This window comes from Schistocerca nitens, chromosome 5 (genome assembly GCF_023898315.1).
Source record: "Schistocerca nitens isolate TAMUIC-IGC-003100 chromosome 5, iqSchNite1.1, whole genome shotgun sequence".
Taxonomy (NCBI): Eukaryota; Metazoa; Arthropoda; class Insecta; order Orthoptera; family Acrididae; genus Schistocerca; species Schistocerca nitens.
Window position 1 is genome coordinate 628261807 of NC_064618.1, and position 22557 is coordinate 628284363.

The 22557-nt window shown below is 44.0% G+C and overlaps 1 protein-coding gene and 1 pseudogene across 5 annotated transcripts in view; both read right to left on the reverse strand.

The window, feature by feature from the left end:
• LOC126259290 (FH1/FH2 domain-containing protein 3) overlaps nucleotides 1–22557 on the reverse strand; it is a 690456-nt gene that overhangs the window by 645695 nt on the left and 22204 nt on the right. For 4 of the 5 annotated variants that reach the window (XR_007546495.1, XM_049955941.1, XM_049955938.1 and 1 more), the window contains exons 3-5: nucleotides 22074–22314; nucleotides 16769–17031; nucleotides 1228–1303 (exon numbers count right to left, since the gene is read on the reverse strand). Coding sequence is in view for 4 of the 5 variants with exons in the window: in XM_049955941.1 (XP_049811898.1) it covers nucleotides 1228–1303; nucleotides 16769–17031; nucleotides 22074–22314 (580 nt within the window). In the remaining variant the exon portion in view is untranslated. The remainder of the gene's footprint in view (nucleotides 1–1227; nucleotides 1304–16768; nucleotides 17032–22073; nucleotides 22315–22557) is intronic. The other variant, XM_049955939.1, reaches the window with a different exon arrangement.
• On the reverse strand, nucleotides 3300–3417 carry LOC126261490 (5S ribosomal RNA; annotated as a pseudogene).

The following is a 22557-nucleotide window of genomic DNA, read 5'->3' on the forward strand; positions in this document are numbered from 1 at the left end:
AGTATTTTCCATCGCTGGCCACTACTTTATCCCATATTTCGGGCAGCGTAGGAACCCCGCGTCGAAAAAATTGTTCATCTTTTGAAGCGATCCACGAATCGATCCAATTTGTGACTTCTTCATGAGGTCGGAAGTGTTGGTCAGCCAGGCCATGCGACATTGATCTTAACAGGTGATAATCAGAGGGAGCAATGTCTGGAGAATACGGCGGGTGAGGTAGGACTTCCCGTTTTGAAGTTTCCATGTACGTTTTGACCTCTTTTGCAACGTGGGGTCGAGCGTTGTCGTGCTGCAAAATCACTTTATCGTGCCTCTCGCTGTATTGCGGCCGTTTGTCTTTTAATGCTCTGCTCAAACGCATTAATTGCGTTCGATAACGAGCACCTGTGATTGTTTTACTTGGTTTTAACACCTCATAGTACACGACGCCGAGCTGTTCCCACCAAATGCAGAGCATGATCTTGGAGACGTGAATATTCGATTTGGCCGTCGACGTGGAAGCATGGCCGGGATATTCCCATGATCTTTTGCTTTTAGGGTTATGGTAATGAACCCATTTTTCATCCCCGGTCACAATGCGATGCAGAAATCCCTTCCCTTTTTGCCTCTGAAGCAAAAGTTCACAGACACACAAACGCCGTCCAACGTATCTTGGTTTCAGTTCACACGGGACCCAAGTTCCTTCTTTTTGAATCATAACCTTGAGACGTTTTGAAATGGCTTGCTCTGCCACTCCCACTAATCATGCCAATTCTTCTTGAGTTTGACGCGATTGTTCACTCAGCAATGTCTCCAATTCTGCATCTTCGAAAACGTTCTCTCTTCCACCACTATGCCGGTCTACGACGTTAAAAACACAGTTCTTGAAGCGTTGAAACCACTCATGACACCATGACCCTTTCACTAATAGCGTCCTTACCATATGTACTTGAGAACATTCGATGAGACTCAGTCGCTGTTTTCTTCATATTGAAACATAACAGTAACACCTCTCGCAAATGACGAGAATTAGGCTCGTAAACTGATATTTTCAATCAAGAACAACTTTATGATGCAGACACAAATCGACTATAAGGTTATGTGGACCGAGGTCCAAGCTAACTGCCTGACGTCTGCGATCTGTTTATTTCGACTGCTACTTACCGTTGTGGCCACCTATCGGCAAACGGCGGAAGCAAAGTTGTACACGTTGTACTTAACTAGGGTACACTAGTGCGGCATACTGACCTGCGACGCACGATGGTGGGCCTCTGGGCGGAGCTGTCGTGCAGTCGCACCGACGCTGCGTCCACCTCCTCCACGTCTGCCAACACAACACAGACAACACACGCTTTACTGTCCACTCTCCAGAGTCCAAAACGAAAACACAGCACAGTATCTCTTCCACAGAACTAGTCGATTCTACAGTGTAACTCCGTGATGATGCTACAGACTTCCAGAGACGGCGGAGAAGAGTAAATACGAAGGTAATCCCAAAAGTAAGGGCTCCTATTTTTTTTATAAGTACAGAGCTCTGTTTGTGTGGCAGTTGGTCACACTGTTACGAAGAGTGCTTCACGCGCTGTGTGTAAACATGCGCACGCCGCGCTGAGGCGCTCAAGTCTTGGCTTGGCAGCCGTTGAGAATGGAGCTCCCGTTAGATGTTACCGCCAAGTGCGAATTGCGCGCAGTTATTCGGTTTTGAACGCAAAAGGCACTGCGTCGATTGAAATCCATCGCCAATTGACGGAAGTGTATGGTAAGCCGTGCATGGATGTCAAAAATGTTCGTAAGTGGTGTAGAGAGTTTGCAGCTGATCGGACCGAAATTCACAACGAACAAAAGAGCGAGAGACCGCCAATTTATTAGGAAACAGTGTTGAAGGTTGAGCAAAGCATGCGTGAAGGTCGGCGGATCATCCTGCATGATCTTTGCACGTTGGTTCCTGAGGTTTCTCGAAGCACCGCTCACAGAATTTTAACGGAAACTACCGGGAGGTGTGCGCAAGATGGGTGCCACGCAAGCTGACGGAGGACCATATGCGGCAACGAGTTGATGCTTTCCGCGCATGTCTTCACCGCCTTGCAGCCGAACAGGACAAATTTCTGGACTCAATTGTCACGGGTGCCGAAACCTGGGCATACCACTTTACGCCTGAGACCAAGCAACAATTACGTCAGTTCATAACTTTCTGAACAGCATGGCGGCGAGCTGGTATGATATGGGCATACAAAAACTGCCACAACGTCTACAAAAATGCATCGACAGAAATGGTGATTATGTCGAAAAATGGCTAAATGTTCAAGCTGCAAAGTGATGTAAACCATTGTAGAAATAAACAGGTCTATGTACTTATAAAAAATAGGAGACCTTACTTTTGGGATTACCCTCGTATATCAATTTGAGTCAAGGGACCCTGGTCCGGAAAAGACTGAAACGAAAGCTATAAGTGAAAATCATTCTGATGCCTCTGACACTGGACCTATTCTACTGCAAGCTCTTTTCTTTTCATATTGTGGTACGGACAAAACCAACAAAACATGTCCAGTAAATATGGCCTCTACTACGAGCACTTGTTCATCTTTGCTACTGTGAAACACATCTCTTCTACAAAACAAGTGCTCGTAGCTCTTAAGGCACGAATTTTAGAGCCCGTGCTTACTACGTTTGATCTACATTACCTCTTCTCAAAATACGGAAAGCAAAGAGCTTGCAATAGAACAGATCCATTGCCACAGATATCAAAACGATCTTCATTTATAACTTTCGACTCTGTCTTTTTCAGATCAGGGTCCCTTACCTCAAGTTGATACATGTACTCTTCCATCATCCCTGGAAGTCTGTAACATCATCACAGAATCACCGTATGTAAATCAGAACAAAGACTAAATAGAGGACGGCAACCAGTTCATAGTTCGACTAGTGTCAGCTCCTGCTAGACATGATTGATTCGTGGAATTCCAACATGACAATGGTGGAAAGAAAATGCTCTGTAAATCCTGCATGTTGCGCCTTAGACAGTGAAATGTGAGATATTTGAACGGAAGACGATGAGACCAGATAAATTAATGAACGAACAGTCTGAATTTAAATACATTAGTAGCGTATTGGGCTATCAAAAGAAATCCTCTTCAGGCCACGAGTGGCCTACTTGGACCATCCGACCGCCGTGTCATCCTCGGCAGAGGATGCGGATAGGAGGGGCGTGGGGTCAGCACACCGCTCTCCCGGTCGTAAGATGGTATTCTCGACCGGAGCCGCTACTATTCGGTCGAGTAGCTCCTCAATTAGCATCACGAGGCTGAGTGCAGCCCGAAGAATGGCAACAGCGCATGGCGGCCTGGATGGTCACCCATCCAAATGCCGACCACGCCCGACAGCGCTTAACTGCGGTGATCTCACGGGAACCGGTGTATCCACTGCGGCAAAGCTGTTGCCGCAAAAAATTATATAATAACCTGAAATAGATTCTACCTTTGTAAACTCCTATTTAAATTGTTCATTGTTAAGCGCTGAAGATCAGAGAGTGTAAATATTATCGTTAATATTTTAAACGAACTGGTAGAATGTTGAATGCAGAAGTGCACATAACTTAGAAGAAAAAATAGTGCAAATGGTAAGAATGAAGAAATCATCTTCATTCAGACGTGTACTGTGAAGAAATTACCTCAGCGAATTAGAGTCGTAGAGAGTCTGTGGATACGAGCAAGAGGAAGAAAGAGAATTAGGCTGCTGGATGACACTAAAAAATGTCGAAGTTGGTGGCCGGTTAAGAAAGAAGGAAGGTAGATGTGAACAACAAATATGTTATATGAAGCTCTCAGAAGGCTAGCTTTTACATTGCAGTTATGTTAGAGTGTTTGTATACAGGGTGATTCGACTGCCTCTACCTCTGAATCTTGTGCAACGCACAACACCTTCAAAAACCACGCACGAGAGATTAATATTGTCTCGCACGCTACGTGCCAACTAATTTTACTACAGAAAAAAAGAACAGAAAATTCCTGTAGAAATGTAATGTAGTTAAATTCGGTATTGTGATAAGTTTTCGCTGGTGGCCACTGTTCTCGAATTATTCAAGAAAAACGCGTTTGAAAGTCGCTTCTGTAGGTTTTTCTCGAATAATTCGAAAATTACGGCCTGCAGCGGAAACTTATTCCAGTACAAAATTTAACTACATTAAACTCCATACTAAAATGTTCTCTTCGTTTTTTCTCTGTAGTTCTAGTACTTTGTGCATAGTGAGAAAGAGAAAATGAGTCTTGCTGGTGGTATTTGAAGGCACTGGGCGGCTGCTACGGTCGCAGGTTCGAACCCTGCCTCGGTTATAGATGTTTGTGATGTCCTTAGGTTAGTTACGTTTAAGTAGTTCTAAGTCTAGGGGACTGATGACCTCAGATGTTAAGTCCCATAGTGCTTAGAGCCATTCGAACCATTTGAACCAGGAGGGAAAAGTTTCTCATTTAATTCGAATGCAATTACTACTCAAAAGCCGGCCGGATTGGCCGAGCGGTTCTAGGCGCTACAGTCTGGAACCGCGCGACCACTACTGTTGCAGGTTCAAATCCTGCCTCGAGTATGGATTTGTATGATGTCCTTAGGTTAGTTAGGCTTAAGTAGTTCTAAGTTCTAGGGGACTGATAACCTCAGAAGTTAAGTCCCATAGTGCTCAGACCCATTTGAACTACTCAAAAGCGCTCCGTGTAGAATCTCCTGGATGAGATCTCACTAATAAATGTCAAATGCAGGCCTATGGACATTACCGCGGTTCCACCACATGAATCCTCGGTAGCAACTAAACCTTTCCCAGACTGGCAGCAGAACTTTCTCTGATGGTCATCATGCAAGCGCGGTTCTGATGGGACTCCAGCTCTATAAAATTCCCGTCCGGCATTGTAACTCTTGTGCGCTCTTGCAAGATACAGAGTGTTAGTTACCAACATTTTGTTACTACAGAACCCTTATCAGGGTTCTTTTAACAAGAATGAACGCGTCACAGTGATGCTCATCAAACCCTAATGGTAGACGCTACAAGAGAGTTAGTAGTGCAAGACGAAGAGGTTTACTTTGAACTTTGTAGAGCGTTTGTTGCTATACGAATATAGCAAGATTCTGCTTCCTCCCATGTACGTCTCGCGGATAGACACGACAGGGATTCAGAGAAATTAGACGTCATGGAAGGTTTAACAACAGTCGTTCATCCCACATACCATACATGAACTGAACAATTAAGGAGCGAAATGAAGGAGGTATAAGAAGTACCTTCCGCCACACACCGTAATAGTTGGCGGAGTATAGATACAGAGGTCAATGTAGGTTGGTTTCAAATGTGAAAGTTAATGAATAGCGTGTGAATGTATGATATTGTAGCTTACAAGGATTCCGACATAGGTGGATCCAGCACTCACTCGTATATTAACACGTGAAATCGCACTGGTTTACAGTAGTTACAGAATTCAGAATCACCAGAAATAATGTCATACGACAGTGGCCTTCATGAATTCCTTTCATTTACCGTTTCCAAGGGAGATTTGAAGCGCTCGTGTGACAATTATAACGTTCTAAAACGTGTGTCGGACAGTACAGTAGTACTCGTATTTGCCGTGTATTGGGTACGGCAATAGCAGTTCTCACGCTCAAATGTCGACAAATAAAATTCGTAAATTAAGAAATACACATGAGAATACTATCCTTGACATGTACGAGTATATATATATATATATATATATATATATATATATATATATATATATATATAGTTTTATAATGTTCAGTTTATATCCTCACGGTTTGATAAAGAAAGGAAAATTTTCTGACGAACTCTAATTACAACCATGTTTGCGACATTTACATACCCAAAAATAATATTTTTGGCAAGCAACTAAATTATGGCAGTTACTTCATTTACATCGACAATGACAGCAGGTGTAAAAATGTAAAAGCGAAAACAGCGACTAAACCTTTAAAGAATACAATTGACACCTAATCTGACGAATCATTTTGCTTCAGGAGTTGCTTACTATAGAAAGTCATTACCTTTCGATAACTTTTAGCTCATTGGAAAGCTCAGAGTAAGGAGTAAACACAACGAATTTTAGAGCGTGTAGAATCTGTTGAGATATCCATATATTAAGAAGTAAACTGTGTTAAATCGAAATAACGAAACACATCTAATTTTCATAAGTAGTGATACTAGCACCCTTTTTGGATTTTTATAACATTGAATTTTGCGAGCATCACAACCCTCACCGAGACCAAATTCCTTCAACAGGAATACTAAATTATATTTTTATAGCTATTGATTGTTATGAAGAAGCAGAGATACTGTCTGATAATTATCAATATATGTTTAATATTTACCATAAATTTGAAAGATTATTGTTAATCTGCATAAGCAAATTAAAGTGTGAAAGTTATATTGATTTTGGACAAAGTGCGACTTGGTTTGACACAAGAAACAGGAGGGGAAGTCGATGTCGAGATGTGTTACGAGAGAGACATTTTTATAGATCCTCGTCATGCTGTATTGTTGCGCATTGTTGTACTTATGTTGCAACTTTAACGGTTCTAAAGAAAATATGAGTTACAAGAAACTTAAATAAATAATAACGATTATCAAAACCAACAGCTAGTTCTTTTATTTATAGCAGTTAAGCCCATCATGCAAATTACTGCAAGGCTGAGGCTGTGAGCCGGAGATTCCGACTGGGCAGTCTCTACTTCAACGTGACCATCGAGAACAAAGCTAAGTATTCTGTACTTACTTGTTTTCTAGAACAGAAACAGCGAGCGCAGGGCAGAACTCACGTCAGGGGTATCGGCACATCCTAATTACAGTCGTGAATTCGAGTAACTGTCACACAGTCCAACAACGAACCGCTTACGCCAGAGCGAAACAAAATGCGACGGAGTGCAGGGGCTGCACTGGCGTCGCTGTGATTTGCCGAGTGGCTCTGCAGATGTCGACATGGCCGATTGCCGGGATTAAAGCTAATTACGCCCGCGCGTCCGTTACTACACTTGCAGTGCTGGCAGCGGGCAGCGGGCAGCGGGCCCTGCCTTAACCAGACACGTCCCGCAATTTCCTCGCGCCGTAAACTAGACTGCTGCGTAGCGCCCCTCTGTAAACAGCCTACTGAGACAGACGGAGAAGTCGGCAGGGCGGGGCAATGGAAGCAGCAGGCGACGGCCAAGGGCGATCTCTCACAGCTGTTGGTGCGACACTAACAGGGGGACCGTACGCATTTCCTCTCGCCGACCTGATTCGTACTGATAGGGCGTGTAAGGCACGACTACAACTTTAACATAACGTAAACAGGAAGACACAACTCTACCGTTTTTTAGAAAATCGAGTTTGAAAATTATAGGCGTACTTACGATTTATGCTTTGTAGGGCTGCTAGTGTAATGTGAATTCTGCAAAACTGTCATATAAGAAATAACTCAATGGAGAGTTTCTCTTGCAGATTTCCTTACAAAAGATAGAAATATGAATGTCTTGTAATGTATATACTTATTCTGAAAATGAGTCTCTTTTCTACTATTATGTGAAACTGTTAAAAGCTAAATAAATATCTTAAAAAAAACAGCGGTCGCTGCTGAGCGAGTAAGCATTTAGTTTGATAAACGTGAGGTCTCGGGATCGAATCTCGCTGCTCGTAGTTTTTTCTATTCTCACGTAATTCTAACAACAGGCTTATTATGACCATGCAAAGTATCAATATTTAGTCATCAATTTATTCTTTTCGTGATCTTTAACACGAAAAAGAGAGGAAAAGCTTCTTTTCTTATGGAGATTGTACATGAAAACAGGATACACGATAACTGTCAATCATATCAGTGCAGTAATTTTATTTGTATTTTTGTATCTACATTTGTGAGAAGTATAATGTTCAAAGTATGCAGTACTGCACGAATCTTGATGGTACTGGTCATAACAAGACGGAAACCAGTAGCCATCGCGACATACAGCAGATGTAATGAACGCTGGATTTTTGCATGTCCATGTGTCTATTGCAAGACAAACTTGGTTTACATTCATAAACGGTTCTCAGTCGTCCCACATTTTCGTGGCGAACCACACATATCGAAGCATAGCAACGACCATTAGTGTGGATAACTCACAAATATAATTAATAACGGCAATGAGATTAGACCTAGAGACCTCAGGCTTATGAGACTAAGCGCATACTCGAATGGCTGCGGACTCCCTGCATATTAGCTACCACACAAAGTATATAAGTACATATAAAATCTCCAAATTCGATTTTCTCGATAAGGATGAGAGTTGCGTCTTCCTATTTAAAAGTTTGAAGTCTTAGGCGTGCCCTACGCACCCTGCCAATACAAATCAAATCGTTGAGAGGCAGTTCGCATGGTCCCCTTGCAAACTAAAAACTCTTTCCTTCTAGGGAATCCATGTTTACAACGAGCCCACCACAAAATGATTATTTCGAACTGCGACACATTATTACCTGTTGAAGAAGGAAAGTTCGCAGTGATTTGTGGTGTCCCAGTTCAGAGCGCTTATTTTTCGTAAATGTTTTAACTGCTGATCAGTTACCTGCATGTGAAGAAATCTAGGGTTCCATGCAGTATACCTTGCTACTTGCTAACATCATTGGAGAAAACTTGGGTTCGACAAAAAGTATTGAAAATGCACTCTCTTTTCGAGTTGTCTGTTGTACTCGCATATTTCTCTTGCGGACGTAAACGATTGGTGATTTATGCTTAGCAGTTGCTACGAACCAATTGTAAAGCCATGTACAGTATTGTGAAACTTATTCTCACTGAGGAATAAAAAATATAACTAAAGTAATTTCTGATGTCAGCGTACATGATTGCAGTAAATATTTATGTCTTACTTTCTAACAGAAGAAACATGTTTGAGAAACTTGATGGTAGATTTCACAGTGTACTGCGTATTCCATTCTGAGATTAACTTTCGGAATAACTTGTAATTATTAGTCTCTTATGTAAAATCGAACCTGCGCTTAGGTGAAGAAGTCCCAGTTCACAGATTAACTTCATTAATTTAACTGGGGTGTAGTAATATTTATTCAAAATGGTTCAAATGGCTCTGAGCACTATGGGACTCAACTGCTGAGGTCATTAGTCCCCTAGAACTTAGAACTAGTTAAACCTAACTAACCTAAGGACATCACAAACATCCATGCCCGAGGCAGGATTCGAACCTGCGACCGTAGCGGTCTTGTGGTTCCAGACTGCAGCGCCTTTAACCGCACGGCCACTTCGGCCGGCAATATTTATTCAACGGATTACCACCAGGTAGTAAAGTATGAGTGGTCCATTGTAGATTCTAACAATGTACAGTATTCGTCCTTTCACAGAGTTACGAAATATTAATATCATTATGTTCCTAGCTCCCGGTCAAAGCGACGCGACAGCAAATGCACAGATTATTGCCAATTTTTCCTGAATCGAAGAAGTTGCATATGCATTTTGATTTATTATCTCGAACAGTTTCAAGTAGTAATTTTAATCATCACAAGTTGTTTCCGTTATGGTTCATACCGTAGTTTTCGAAAATTGACTAAAAAAGTCATGGATCCCCTGTGTATTACTCGAATAAGGTACTTTATTCGCTGAATTTTAACCTACAATCTTCTTGATGGGTGCATAGAAGGGGCAGTCATATGGAAACCGAACACCCGCCACAACGAGACTGTGGAACCGTTCCATTCGAAGGTAATCCCCACACGCATTATTTATCTCACTAGGGGGCGAGATGATCAACTCCTCTTTCACAGATCGCAGACAGCAGCTGACGGATCCACATCGCCCACTCTCGAACTTTCTCGTCAAACTGAAACCGACGTCCACGCATGTCTTTCTTCGGGTCGCCAAAGATCTCAGAATCACATGGTGAAAGGTCCTGGCTGTATGGAGAATGTTGCAGTGTTTCCCAACCAAATCGCTGAGGCGTAGCCTTCGTCCGATTGGCAGTGGGGGCTGACATTATCGCACAACAGGATGATGCGGCGCGAGAGTCTCCCTGGGCGTTTTGACTTTATGGCGCTTCGCAGTTTCTGCAAAGTGTCTTCATAGAGCTCCGCATTAACTGTGGTTCTACGCTCGAGGAAATCGACGAGCAGGGGAATCATCCTGTTGCACCCGCACACTGTCAATCGGACGAAGGGTATGCTTCGGCAATTTGGTTGGGAAACACTGCAACATCCTCCATACAGCCCGAATCTTTCACCGTCTAATTTTCACATCTTGGGCAAGATGTACATGGACGTCGGTTTCAGTGGGAAAAGAATGAGTGCAGTTGTGGATCCTACAGCGAGCGATCGCGTTCTGCGAAACAGAAGCTGATTGTCTCGTCTTCCAGTGGGACAAATGTCTTGACGCGTGGGTTGATTACTTTTGAATGGAACCATTCCATGGTCCCATTGTGTCGGGTGTTACGTTTTCATTTGACTGTCCCTCGTACTTAGTTGTATGCAGATAATCCCTTACAGGTCTGTGGCTCCTGAAATCGTTCATTCAGTTTCCCAGAATATCGTGCAAGGGGACGCGCTGCTCAAGGAGATTACGTTTACTGAATACACGATCTGCAGCACAGCTACACAATGACTCCGCTCCCCAGCTACCTGCTACCTGTACAGTCCATTCACTGCGGTGTCTCAAACACGCTGCCGCCGTGAACCGTAGGTCAGACTTCTCCAGGTAGGGGTACGCATACAAGGTGTCCCAGAGGGAATCACTATTTAGCGTTATGACAGGAAAGATAATTCGAAGCGAAAAGGTCTAGTAAATGTAGGCTCTAAGATGCATAACTTAAGAGCTATAAGCACTTCTCCATCTTCAGTGCTGTAAAACAAATCTCTTCTACTGCAATCTGTTTGCTTTCCATATTAAGAGAGGTGGTAGCATGGACCAAAACAAGAAAAAAAGTCCCGTAAACATGGACTCTAAAGCAGATGCCTTAAGAGCTATGAGCACTTGTCCATCCTCTCTACCGTCAAACAAATCTCGTCTACTGAACAAGTGCTCATAGCTCGAAAGATATGAATTTTAGAGCCCATGTTTACTTGACAATTTTTTCTTGTTTTGGTCCATACTATCTCCTCTCAAAATATGGAAAGCAAGGAGTTTGCAGTAGTAGAGATTTTTTTTTTAATACCGAAGATGAAATAGTTCATATAGCTCTTTATGTACACAATGTAGAGCCCACGTTCACTAGACTTCTTTGCTTCGAATGATCGCTCCTGTCGGACACCTGAAAAATGATCATTCCTCCTGGGAAGCCCTGTGTTAAGTCACAAAGTTCCCGACAGCCAGCACGCTACACTTGGCAGATTGACATGACCAGTTACAAAAACGTGACGCTATGCCACTAAGAGTGGCAAAAGTGACTCACGGAATTCATCACTATAAATATACAAAGTCCCCCCCCCCCCCCCCATGAACCATGGACCTTGCCGTTGGTGGGGAGGCTTGCGTGCCTCAGCGATACAGATGGCCGTACCGTAGGTGCAACCACAACGGAGGGGTATCTGTTGAGAGGCCAGACAAACATGTGGTTCCTGAAGAGGGGCAGCAGCCTTTTCAGTTTTAGGTTAGGTTAGTGTTGTTTTAACGTCTCGTCGACAACGAGGTCATTAGAGACGGAGCGCAAGCTCGGGTTAGGGAGGGATGGGGAAGGAAATCGGCCGTGCCCTTTCAAAGGAACCATCCCCGCATTTGCCTGAAACGATTTAGGGAAATCACGGAAAACCTAAATCAGGATGGCTGGAGACGGGATTGAACCGTCGTCCTCCAGAATGCGAGTCCAGTGTGCTAACCACTGCGCCACCTCGCTCGGTCAGCCTTTTCAGTAGTTGCAGGGGCAACAGTCTGGATGATTGACTGATCTGGCCTTGTAACATTAACCAAAACGGCCTTGCTGTGCTGGTACTGCGAACGGCTGAAAGCAAGGGGAAACTACAGCCGTAATTTTTCCCGAGGACATGCAGCTTTACTGTATGATTAAATGATGATGGCGTCCTCTTGGGTAAAATATTCCGGAGGTAAAATAGTCCCCCATTCGGATCTCCGGGCGGGGACTACTCAAGAGGACGTCGTTATCAGGAGAAAGAAAACTGGCATTCTACGGATCGGAGCGTGGAATGTCAGATCCCTTAATCAGGCAGGTAGGTTAGAAAATTTAAAAAGGGAAACGGATAGGTTAAAGTTAGATATAGTGGGAATTAGTGAAGTGGCAGGAGGAACAAGACTTTTGGTCAGGTGATTACAGGGTTATAAATACAAAATCAAATAGGGGTAATGCAGGAGTAGGTTTAATAAAGAATAAACAAATAGGAGTGCGGGTTAGCTACTACAAACAGCATAGTGAACGCATTATAGTGGCCAAGATAGACACAAAGCCCTTGCCTACTACAGTAGTACAAGTTTATATGCCAACTAGCTCTGCAGATGATGAAGAAATTGATGAAATGTATGACGAGATAAAAGAAATTATTGAGGTAGTGAAGGGAGACGAAAATTTAATAGTCATGGGTGACTAGAATTCGTCAGTAGGAAAAGGGAGAGAAGAAAACATAGTAGGTGAATATGGGTTGGGGGAAAGAAATGAAAGAGGAAGCCGCCTTGTAGAATTTTGCACAGAGCATAACTTAATCATAGCTAACACTTGGTTCAAGAATCATAAAAGAAGGTTGTATACCTGGAAGAATCCTGGAGATACTAAAAGGTATCAGATAGATTATATAATGGTAAGACAGAGATTTAGGAACCAGGTTTTAAATTGTAAGACATATCCAGGGGCAGATGTGGATTCTGACCACAATCTATTGGTTATGAACTGCAGATTGAAACTGAAGAAACTGCAAAAAGGTGGGAATTTAAGGAGATGGGACCTGGATAAACTGAAAGAACCAGAGGTTGTAGAGAGTTTTAGGGAGAGCATAAGGGAACAATTGACAGGAATGGGAGAAAGAAATACAGTAGAAGAAGAATGGGTAGCTCTGAGGGATGAAGTAGTGAAGGCAGCAGGGGATCAAGTAAATAAAAAGACGAGGGCTAATAGAAATCCTTGGGTAACAGAAGAAATATTGAATTTAATTGATGAAGGGGGAAAATATAAAAATGCATAAATGAAGCAGGCAAAAAGGAATACAAACATCTCAAAAATGAGATCGACAGGAAGTGCAAAATGGCTAAGCAGGATGTAGAGGCTTGTCTCACTAGGGGTAAGATAGATACTGCCTACAGGAAAATTAAAGATACCTTTGGAGAGAAGAGAACCACTTGTATGAATATCAAGAGCTCAGATGGCAACCCAGTTCTAAGGAAAGAAGGGAAGGCAGAAAGGTGGAAGGAGTATATAGAGGGTCTATACAAGGGCGATGTACTTGAGGACAATATTATGGAAATGGAAGAGGATGTAAATGAAGATGAAATGGGAGATAAGATACAGCGTGAAGAGTTTGACAGAGCACTGAAAGACCTGAGTCGAAACAAGGCCCCGGGAGTAGACAACATTCCATTAGAACTACTGATGGCCTTGGGAGAGCCAGTCATGACAAAACTCTACCATCTGGTGAGCAAGATGTATGAGACAGGCGAAATACCCACAGACTTCAAGAAGAATATAATAATTCCAATCCCAAAGAAAGCAGGTGTTGACAGATGTGAAAATTACCGAACTATCAGTTTAATAAGTCACAGCTGCAAAATACTAACGCGAATTCTTTACAGACGAATGGAAAAACTAGTAGAAGCCGACCTCGGGGAAGATCAGTTTGGATTCCGTAGAAATGTTGGAACACGTGAGGCAATACTAACCTTACGACATATCTTAGAAGAAAGATTAAGAAAAGGCAAACCTACTTTCTAGCATTTGTAGACTTAGAGAAAGCTTTTGACAACGTTAACTGGAATACTCTCTTTCAAATTCTGAAGGTGGCAGGGGTAAAATACAGGGAGCGAAAGGCTATTTACAATTTGTACAGAAACCAGATGGCAGTTATAAGAGTCGAGGGGCATGAAAGGGAAGCAGTGTTTGGGAAAGGAGTGAGACAGGGTTGTAGCCTCTCCCCGATGTTATTCAATCTGTATATTGAGCAAGCAGTAAAGGAAACAAAAGAAAAATTCGGAGTAGGTATTAAAATTCATGGAGAAGAAGTAAAAACTTTTAGGTTCGCCGATGACATTGTAATTCTGTCAGAGACAGCAAAAGACTTGGAAGAGCAGTTGAACGGAATGGACAGTGTCTTGAAAGGAGGATATAAGATGAACATCAACAAAAGCAAAACGAGGATAATGGAATGTAGTCAAATTAAATCGGGTGATGCTGAGGAAATTAGATTAGGAAATGAGACACTTAAAGTAGTAAAGGAGTTTTGCTATTTAGGGAGCAAAATAACTGATGATGGTCGAAGTAGAGAAGATATAAAATGTAGACTGGCAATGGCAAGGAAATCGTTTCTGAAGAAGAGAAATTTGTTAACATCGAGCATAGGTTTAAGTGTCAGGAAGTCGTTTCTGAAAGTATTTGTATGGAGTGTAGCCATGTATGGATGTGAAACATGGACGATAACCAATTTGGACAAGAAGAGAATAGAAGCTTTCGAAATGTGGTGCTACAGAAGAATGCTGAAGATAAGGTGGGTAGATCACGTAACTAATGAGGAGGTATTGAATAGGATTGGGGAGAAGAGAAGTTTGTTGCACAACTTGACTAGAAGAAGGGATCGGTTGGTAGGACATGTTTTGAGGCATCAAGGGATCAAAAATTTAGCATTGGAGGGCAGCGTGGAGGGTAAAAGTCGTAGAGGGAGACCAAGAGCTGAATACACTAAGCAGATTCAGAAGGATGTAGGTAGCAGTAGGTACTGGGAGATGAAGAAGCTTGCACAGGATAGAGTAGCATGGTGAGCTGCATGAAACCAGTCTCAGGACTGAAGATCACAACAACAACAACAACAACAAATATACAAAGTGACATTGTTATACAGTCATGAGCATACTAAGAGAAATATATTATAAGTAATAGGAACCTAGTATTTACATGGACATTTGGTCATACATATGTTAGTAGCAGGTGATATATGGAGAAAACAACAAAGCGAAAGTGCAGAAGCATGCTATACACATATACTGCCTGACAAAGGAAGTGACACACCCAGAAGATGTGGTCGGAACTAATTGCAGCTTCTTGTACATCATTGGAAAGTATGTAGAGGATTAGAGTTGCCTTTCTCTGTCACAAGTAGAACAGCTACCAGAGTGCATTAGTGTTGTTCGTGTTTAGTGTTGTTATCTAGCCGTGGTAGGGTATATAAGGAGTGTGAACAGTGTCAGATGTTGAATGATCACTGTAGGGAACATGGAAAGGCTGTGTACTCACGTGAGACAGCTTTACCAGCACCTGACAGAGTGTGAAAGAGGTCTCCATTTGGCCAGCTCCTGCAGCATCCAGATTTGTGGGGCATTCGGATTTGGTAGTGGGTCGATGTCGGAATGCATGGCAACGTGAGGGCAGGCATAATCGTCATCAAGGTTCTGGTCGACCATTAAGGAGGGTGGCTGTACTGTGCACCAAGCACATCGTAGCCCCTTTACAACTACGTCTGCCATCAGAGAACAAGTAACGGGCTCCTTGTAACATCCTGTCTCACAGTGCACCATTGGTCAGAGACTAGCAGCACCTGGACAAGCGAATTGCCGTTCGTTGTGTCCGCAGCTCGTGGTCGTGCGGTAGCGTTCTCGCTTCCCGCGCCCGGGTTCCCGGGTTCGATTCCCGGCGGGGTCAGGGATTTTCTCTGCCTCGTGATGACTGGGTGTTGTGTGATGTCCTTAGGTTAGTTAGGTTTAAGTAGTTCTAAGTTATAGGGGACTGATGACCATAGATGTTAAGTCCCATAGTGCTCAGAGCCAAGCCGTTCGTTGTGTAAGCCACAAGACAAACGGTTGGATTTGTGAGTGGTTCCGTGATCAGGAAGCATGGGCTCTGGTGAATGACTTTGCATTGTGTTCAGCGATGAACTGCGATTGTGAGTGCGCCAGATGATCATCGGCAGCTAGTACGGTAATGATATGGAGAGAGGTTCTGTCTTCCAACGTTCTGGATATGCACAGCAGTATTGCTCCTGGTATCATGGTGTGCAGAGCCAATAGTATGACTTCAGATCACGGCATGTAGTGACTGAAGAAACTCTGACGCTACAATGGTACGTCACTTACATCCTCCGGCCTCATGTGCTACCTCTCATGCGGCAGAATGCTGGTGCCATTTTTCAACGGGACAACTCTACGCAAACGCCGCTGCTCCCAGTCGTTCAGTGAAGGCCGTTAGCCGCTGCGTTGTCTGTGGTGGGAGGTAATGCCTGAAATTTCGTATTCTCGGCACGACGCTGATGCTGTGCAAGTCAGAATATTGATTCCTAAGCAGTTGTCCGAAATGAAATGTCCCATGCATCTAGGTCCAACCACCATACCGCGTTGGAAGTCTGCTAACACCCGTCGTGCGGCCATAATTATGTCGGAAACTTTTTCACGTGAATCACCTGAGAACAGCTGTCAGCTCCGCGGGTGCACTGCCCTTTCATACCTGGTGTAAGTGATACCGCTGCTATCTGTATATGTGCATATAGCTGTCCCATGACTTCTGTCATCTCAATGTATCAACTCTCAAAGGCCTTGGCGGGATGTCTGCTATGGTTGCCATCTGTTTGTCTGGTGCGCTTACTTACTTAAATCTGTTGTGGGAGGATGTAACAGACTTAACACTAGAGGCGACACCGCACAGTGCCGGTGGTTACCTTGAGCGTCCTCGTCGTCGTCTTCGGCGGCGAGGCCCATCTGGCGGCGGCGCAGCCTGGCGACGCCCATGGCGGGCTCGACGAGCGACGCGACGCTGCCCAGGATGTCGTCGATGTTGGTGTGCGCGCCGATGAAGCCGCGGCTGCGCCTGCGCGCCGTCCCACCGGTCTGCTGGGCAGCCTCGACCTCGGGCACAACGCCGGGCTCAGGTTCGGTGTCCGGCACATTGTCGTATGGCGAGCGCCGGCCGCTGTCCGCCTTGCTGTAGGCGAAATAAACATAAACTATGTCAGCTTCGTAGTATCAGCAATACTTCTCTTGTAACATCCGTACAAATTAACGATCCGTTCTTGAAGTGAAGAGGAAGACCGGTGTTGAAGATCGCACCTTGTACGAATTTTGACACCTCTGTGTGCTGGAGTTATTTGAAATCTGACTTTTTTTGTTCATTTAATTCGTTAGTTTTATTAGGTTGGTGCGTATGTCCGTACCTTTTTTGTTTCGCATGTTGGTATTCTGATTGCTATGGTTTTATTTATCGATTGTCAAAAATGGCTCTGAGCATTATGGGACTTAACATCTGAGGTCATCAGTCACCTAGAACTTAGAACTACTTAAACCTAACTAACCTAAGGACATCACACACACCCATGCCCAAGGCAGGATTCGAACCTGCGACCGTAACGGTCGCACGGTTCCAGACTGGAGCGACTAGAACCACTCGGCCACACCGGTCGGCTATCGATTGTCATTTTTTAATTGTAGTTCGCTGTTGTTATTTCAGTTTACGAATTGTCGCTTCGAAATAGTAAGTGGAGCTGTGGATACTAGAAAATGGAGTACCAAGTGGAGAAATAGGAATATTTCCGACATGTTCTTCTGTTCGAGTACATTAGAGGGGTGACAGCAGCGGAAGCAGTCGGGAATATTTGCACCGTGTATGGCAATAATGCCAATGGACAGAGCACGGCGAGAAAATGGTTTTCTCGTTTTTAACATGTTATCATGTTACCATCAGCTGTTAAGTTTTTGCTAACACCTTCCTATGTGAAACGATCTCTTTTATCCCCCTTGTTAGATATTAATTATCTGTAACTTGTAGCCAGTCTGGATACTTGTATGCAATCTGGAATTCACTGTGGGATACATACCCAGTTATCATGCCATTAGCCATTAAGTAATCTTAATGAGACAATATTCCTCGTCCCGTTCATAGGAACAAATGTATAAGTAAGTGTGCCGGCCGGAGTGGCCGAGCGGTTCTAGGCGCCTCAGTCTAGAACCGCGTGACCGCTACGGTAGCGGGTTCGAATCCTACCTCCGGCATGGATGTGTGTGATGTCCGAGGTTAGGTTTAAGTAGTTCTAAGTTCTAGGGGACTGATGGCCACAGCAGTTAAGTCCCATAGCGCTCACAGCCATTTATAAGTAAGTGTGCAAATGTAACCTTGATTTTTAGTTATGACTGTGGCGTTACACGCCAAATCACACTGATATTAAATGTTATTCGTAAGCACAAATGCATGTTTAAATGCCTAAATGCAAATTTGACCTAACGTCAGACAAAAAAAAAATTTTTTTTACATGATTGAGTACTGTGGCGTTGCACGCTCAGTCTTACTGATACTGATGGTTAACTTCTGTTCTTTCATTATTCAGTGTTAGACAATGTTGGTTTAACACACCTGTACACGATCTTATTTTTAATTATAAAATATTTAGGCACTGCCGCCTTTATTTCTCTCAACCATTATGTTTTATTAAGAATATGTAGCTTGACACATGTACGTGCATGTACATTGTTCCACTGTATTTGTGGCGTTAACGGGAAATTTATAAAAAGGCCCTCGGAAACCTAACAATTAGCTTTATACTTTTGTAGTACCACGATTAACGTGTTACATCAAGTTATGTTACTACCTGATGTTCTGCCAGGCGTACCAAGCTTCTAACTACTCTATGCAATTTATGTTAATGTTATCTTCAGTACTGGTACTAATGCTACGTTAATTCCAATTCATATACTTTGAAGTTTTTAGGCGCTGTTGCCTTTATTGCCGGCCGGAGTGGCCGAGCAGTTCTCGGCGCTACAGTCTGGAACCGTGCGACCGCTACGGTTGCAGGTTCGAATCCTGCCGTGGGCATGGATGTGTGTGATGTCCTTACGTTAGTTAGGTTTAAGTAGTTCTAGGTTCTAGGGGACTGATGACCTCAGAAGTTAAGTTCCATAGTGCTCAGAGCCATTTGAACCCTTTTGTTGCCTTTATTGATGCTTAGTCATACTGATATACTCTCCACGATATTACAGATCATTCCTGTAAATATCCACACACACGTTTATTAATGAACCACATAAAGTTTGAGCAATGTATTCAAAATTGAGAAATAATTTTGGCGAGTAATAGCTATTCCTTCTCACGGGCTCCGATTCTGTTACAGGGGTATCGGTCTCCACAGAAGTAAGTTCTTTTACATATTACGCCATTGAAGACTTTAATGGTCATGTTAGTCCAATTCCTAATGTAAAGAAAGCTGCTGTTATGTATATTTCCACGCGCGCATGCGCATGACTATCAGCAATGCTCGGTACACAGCTGCTCGCCGCGTTTAGTTCCGGTGCAGCTCTCGCGGCCTACCGACCTCGTCCGCGGAGCGGGGCCCGCTGTTTCTCTTTAGCGCAATTAATGTAGATTATGACTGGTTACTACAGTTTTATACCTGACATGGCCAAACTTTGGCATGCAGCAGTTTAGTGTCACTCGCTTCTGAAGCAGGCCAAATTAATTTGGCTGAAACCTGGGTAAAGTTCAAATGGTTCAAATGGCTCTGAGCACTATGGGACTCAACATCTGAGGTCATCAGTCCCCTAGAACTTAGAACTACTTAAACCTAACTAACCTAAGGACATCACAGACATCCACGCCCGAGGCAGGATTCGAACCTGCGTACGTAGCAGCCGCGCGGCTCCGGACTGAAGCGCCTAGAACCGCTTGGCCACAACGGCCGGCCCTGGGTAAAGTTTGGTTTCTATTTGCAACTGAGGCTGAGGTGTTACATGTTAAACGAATATTTACATTTGGATCCTGGAATGAGTTTTAGGAACAGGCGGGGAACAGTAATGAACGTTGTCTCTTACGTTAACTGATGTAATCGACGTGTTGCACTTCTGTCTATGTGGAAAGTTAAGAGTTGGAGCAATGGATATAGACACAGAACACTACGTATTGTGGATGTCGACAGCAATGAGATTTAAGATGGCATTTGAGCTGAAATATTTCTAATACGTCCTGTTATGGAATTTAAGGAAGCAAGGAAAGTAATAATGTATCTGAGGCGGGAAGCGAATGGTTCATTACGATAGTGAACTGTCATGCTATGCCCATAAGAACAAGAAGATGAGGAAGAGAGTGTGACTTGTCGAGGTATCAGTTATTAGCTATACAATATAGCGTTCGAATTTCCACAGCATCGAGTTGTTCCATTGTTATTGTTCAGAGCCCATTACCATACAACGAACAGGGGAAGAATTGTGCATCTTTGCATTCAGTGAAATGGCATGTATTTCGTTCAGAATCTGGATCACTCCTGCTATTACATCCAGACCGTTTTTATTCTAGCTTCGTTATCGGTACTGATATTGTCATCACTTTGCTGCCGGAATGGAACATTTCAGAAGTGGGAACTCTTGTCATGAACTCAGTTTTTGTTGTGTTCAGTGAACTGCACGGTGAAAGATATGTTTACAATAAGTATGTTCTTGCCCAAGATGGATGTATTACAGTCAGAATGAGATAAACAAAAGTTAGCCAGGTTAGGGAGAGATACATGATAACATCCAACCATTCAAATGGCCTATCATTGAAAACAAAAATCTCGGTAAGTGCGAGTAGGTCTCGCGCACCGAGGGTTCCGTACAAACTTAATAATGTTCGAGTATACAGATAATTCATCCACCCCGGGAATCGAGTTTGGCCTGTTATCGATATCGATACTGGCAAGACATCAAAATATGAGACATAAATGGCCGCATCTTTTGACTGCACTGACGTGAAAGCTTAAAGTTTTTACATCGCCAAGGTACCATAGACCTTACTATTTGTTGCGTTTACTCGTTCCTGAGAAAAAGGGATCTAAACAGTCGGACAGACGGACAACCAGACAGACAGACAACAAAGTCATCCTATAAGGATTTCGTTTTTATCGACTGGAACCACAAAAATCAAATGGGGCTGCAGGGGTAAGTAAAGTCTAAAAAAAAAGGTTCAAATGGCTCTGAGCACTATGGGACTTAACTTCTGAGGTGATCAGTCCCCTGGAACTTAGAACTACCTAAACGTAACTAACCTAAAGACATAACACACATCCATGCCCGAGGCAGGATTCGAACCTGCGACCATAGCGGTCGCGCGGTTCTCGAATGTAGCGCCTAGAAACGCTCGGCCACTCCGGCAGGCAGTAAAGTCTCCTGCCATACTATAAAGAAGAAAATACTCAACAATTCCTCCCTCTGATATTTGAACATGGATACCTAGGAAAAATGTGGCACGGTGTGCGAAGGAGGGGGGCAGTGTCATCTGTGATATAAGACACGGATGCTGTGTTTTGAAGGAGACATTGGCCTGCTCTCATAACTGTATTGGATGCTACCTGCTAGATATGCAGTGGGCTGAAGCCTGCTGTGCTGATATGAACATGTGATACATATCATCGTGCCGAGCGTGTCCAATTGTCGATGATACTGTTGGACACCTTGGAATCCTCGCCGAATCGCCAGAGCATCTGGCACGAGTGCTGTAGCCGGATGCGAAAGTGGACTGAATATCTCAGTAGGTGTAGTAGAGTGTCTGTACTGGCCAGCGATCCTCCTCGTCACTGGAGCATCTCGAGCTAGAGGACGCCCTTGGGCATCCCGAAATGTTTGCAGGATCACCTACACATCCGACACGACTGCTCAGTTGGATGCAAAATTGGACTAGGTCTCTCGGAATTTGTGGCACAGTGGCGTTACAGACCTGCGGTCCTCCTCTTCGCTGGAGCTGATCTCGAGCAATTTACAGAATTGTCTACACACCTGACAAGACTGCTCTGCTAGATGCAAAAGTGGATTGGGTTTCTCAGAATTTGTGGAACAGTGGTGGCACTGACCTGTGGTTCTCCTTATCGCTGGAGCTGATCTCGAGCTTGACGACACCCTCGGGCACCTCGACATCTTTGCAGAACTGTCTACACATCTGACACGACTGCTCTGGAGGATGGAAAAGTGGACTAGGTTTCTCAGAATCTGTGGCACAGTGTTGATACTGACCTATGGTCCTCCTCGTCGCTGGAGCTGGTCTCGAGCTTGACGACGCCCTCGGGCACCTCGGCGTCCTTGCAGAGCCACCAGGGCAGCTCCCCCGACTGCTGCGGCCGGATGCGGAAGCCGGGCCCCACGCGCTGGGAGCTGGGCGCCCTCTGGAGCGCGGCCAGCTTCCTGGAGCTCGGGGCGCGCGCCAGCCCGCCGCCGGCCGCCACCTGCACCGTGCTCGGCGTGCGGGACACACCTGCTGGCAGCGGCGCAACCTCGCTTCAGTCCTCCCTGCCTAACTGAACAGGCTGTGTGTGGCGGATCTACACTACTGGCCATTGAAATTCCTACACCAAGAAGAAATGTAGATGATAAACGGGTGTTCATTGGACACATATATTATAGTAGAACTGACATGTGATTACATTTTCACGCAATTTGGTGCATAGATCCTGACAAATCAGTACCCAGAACAACCACCTCTGGCCGTAATAATGGCCTT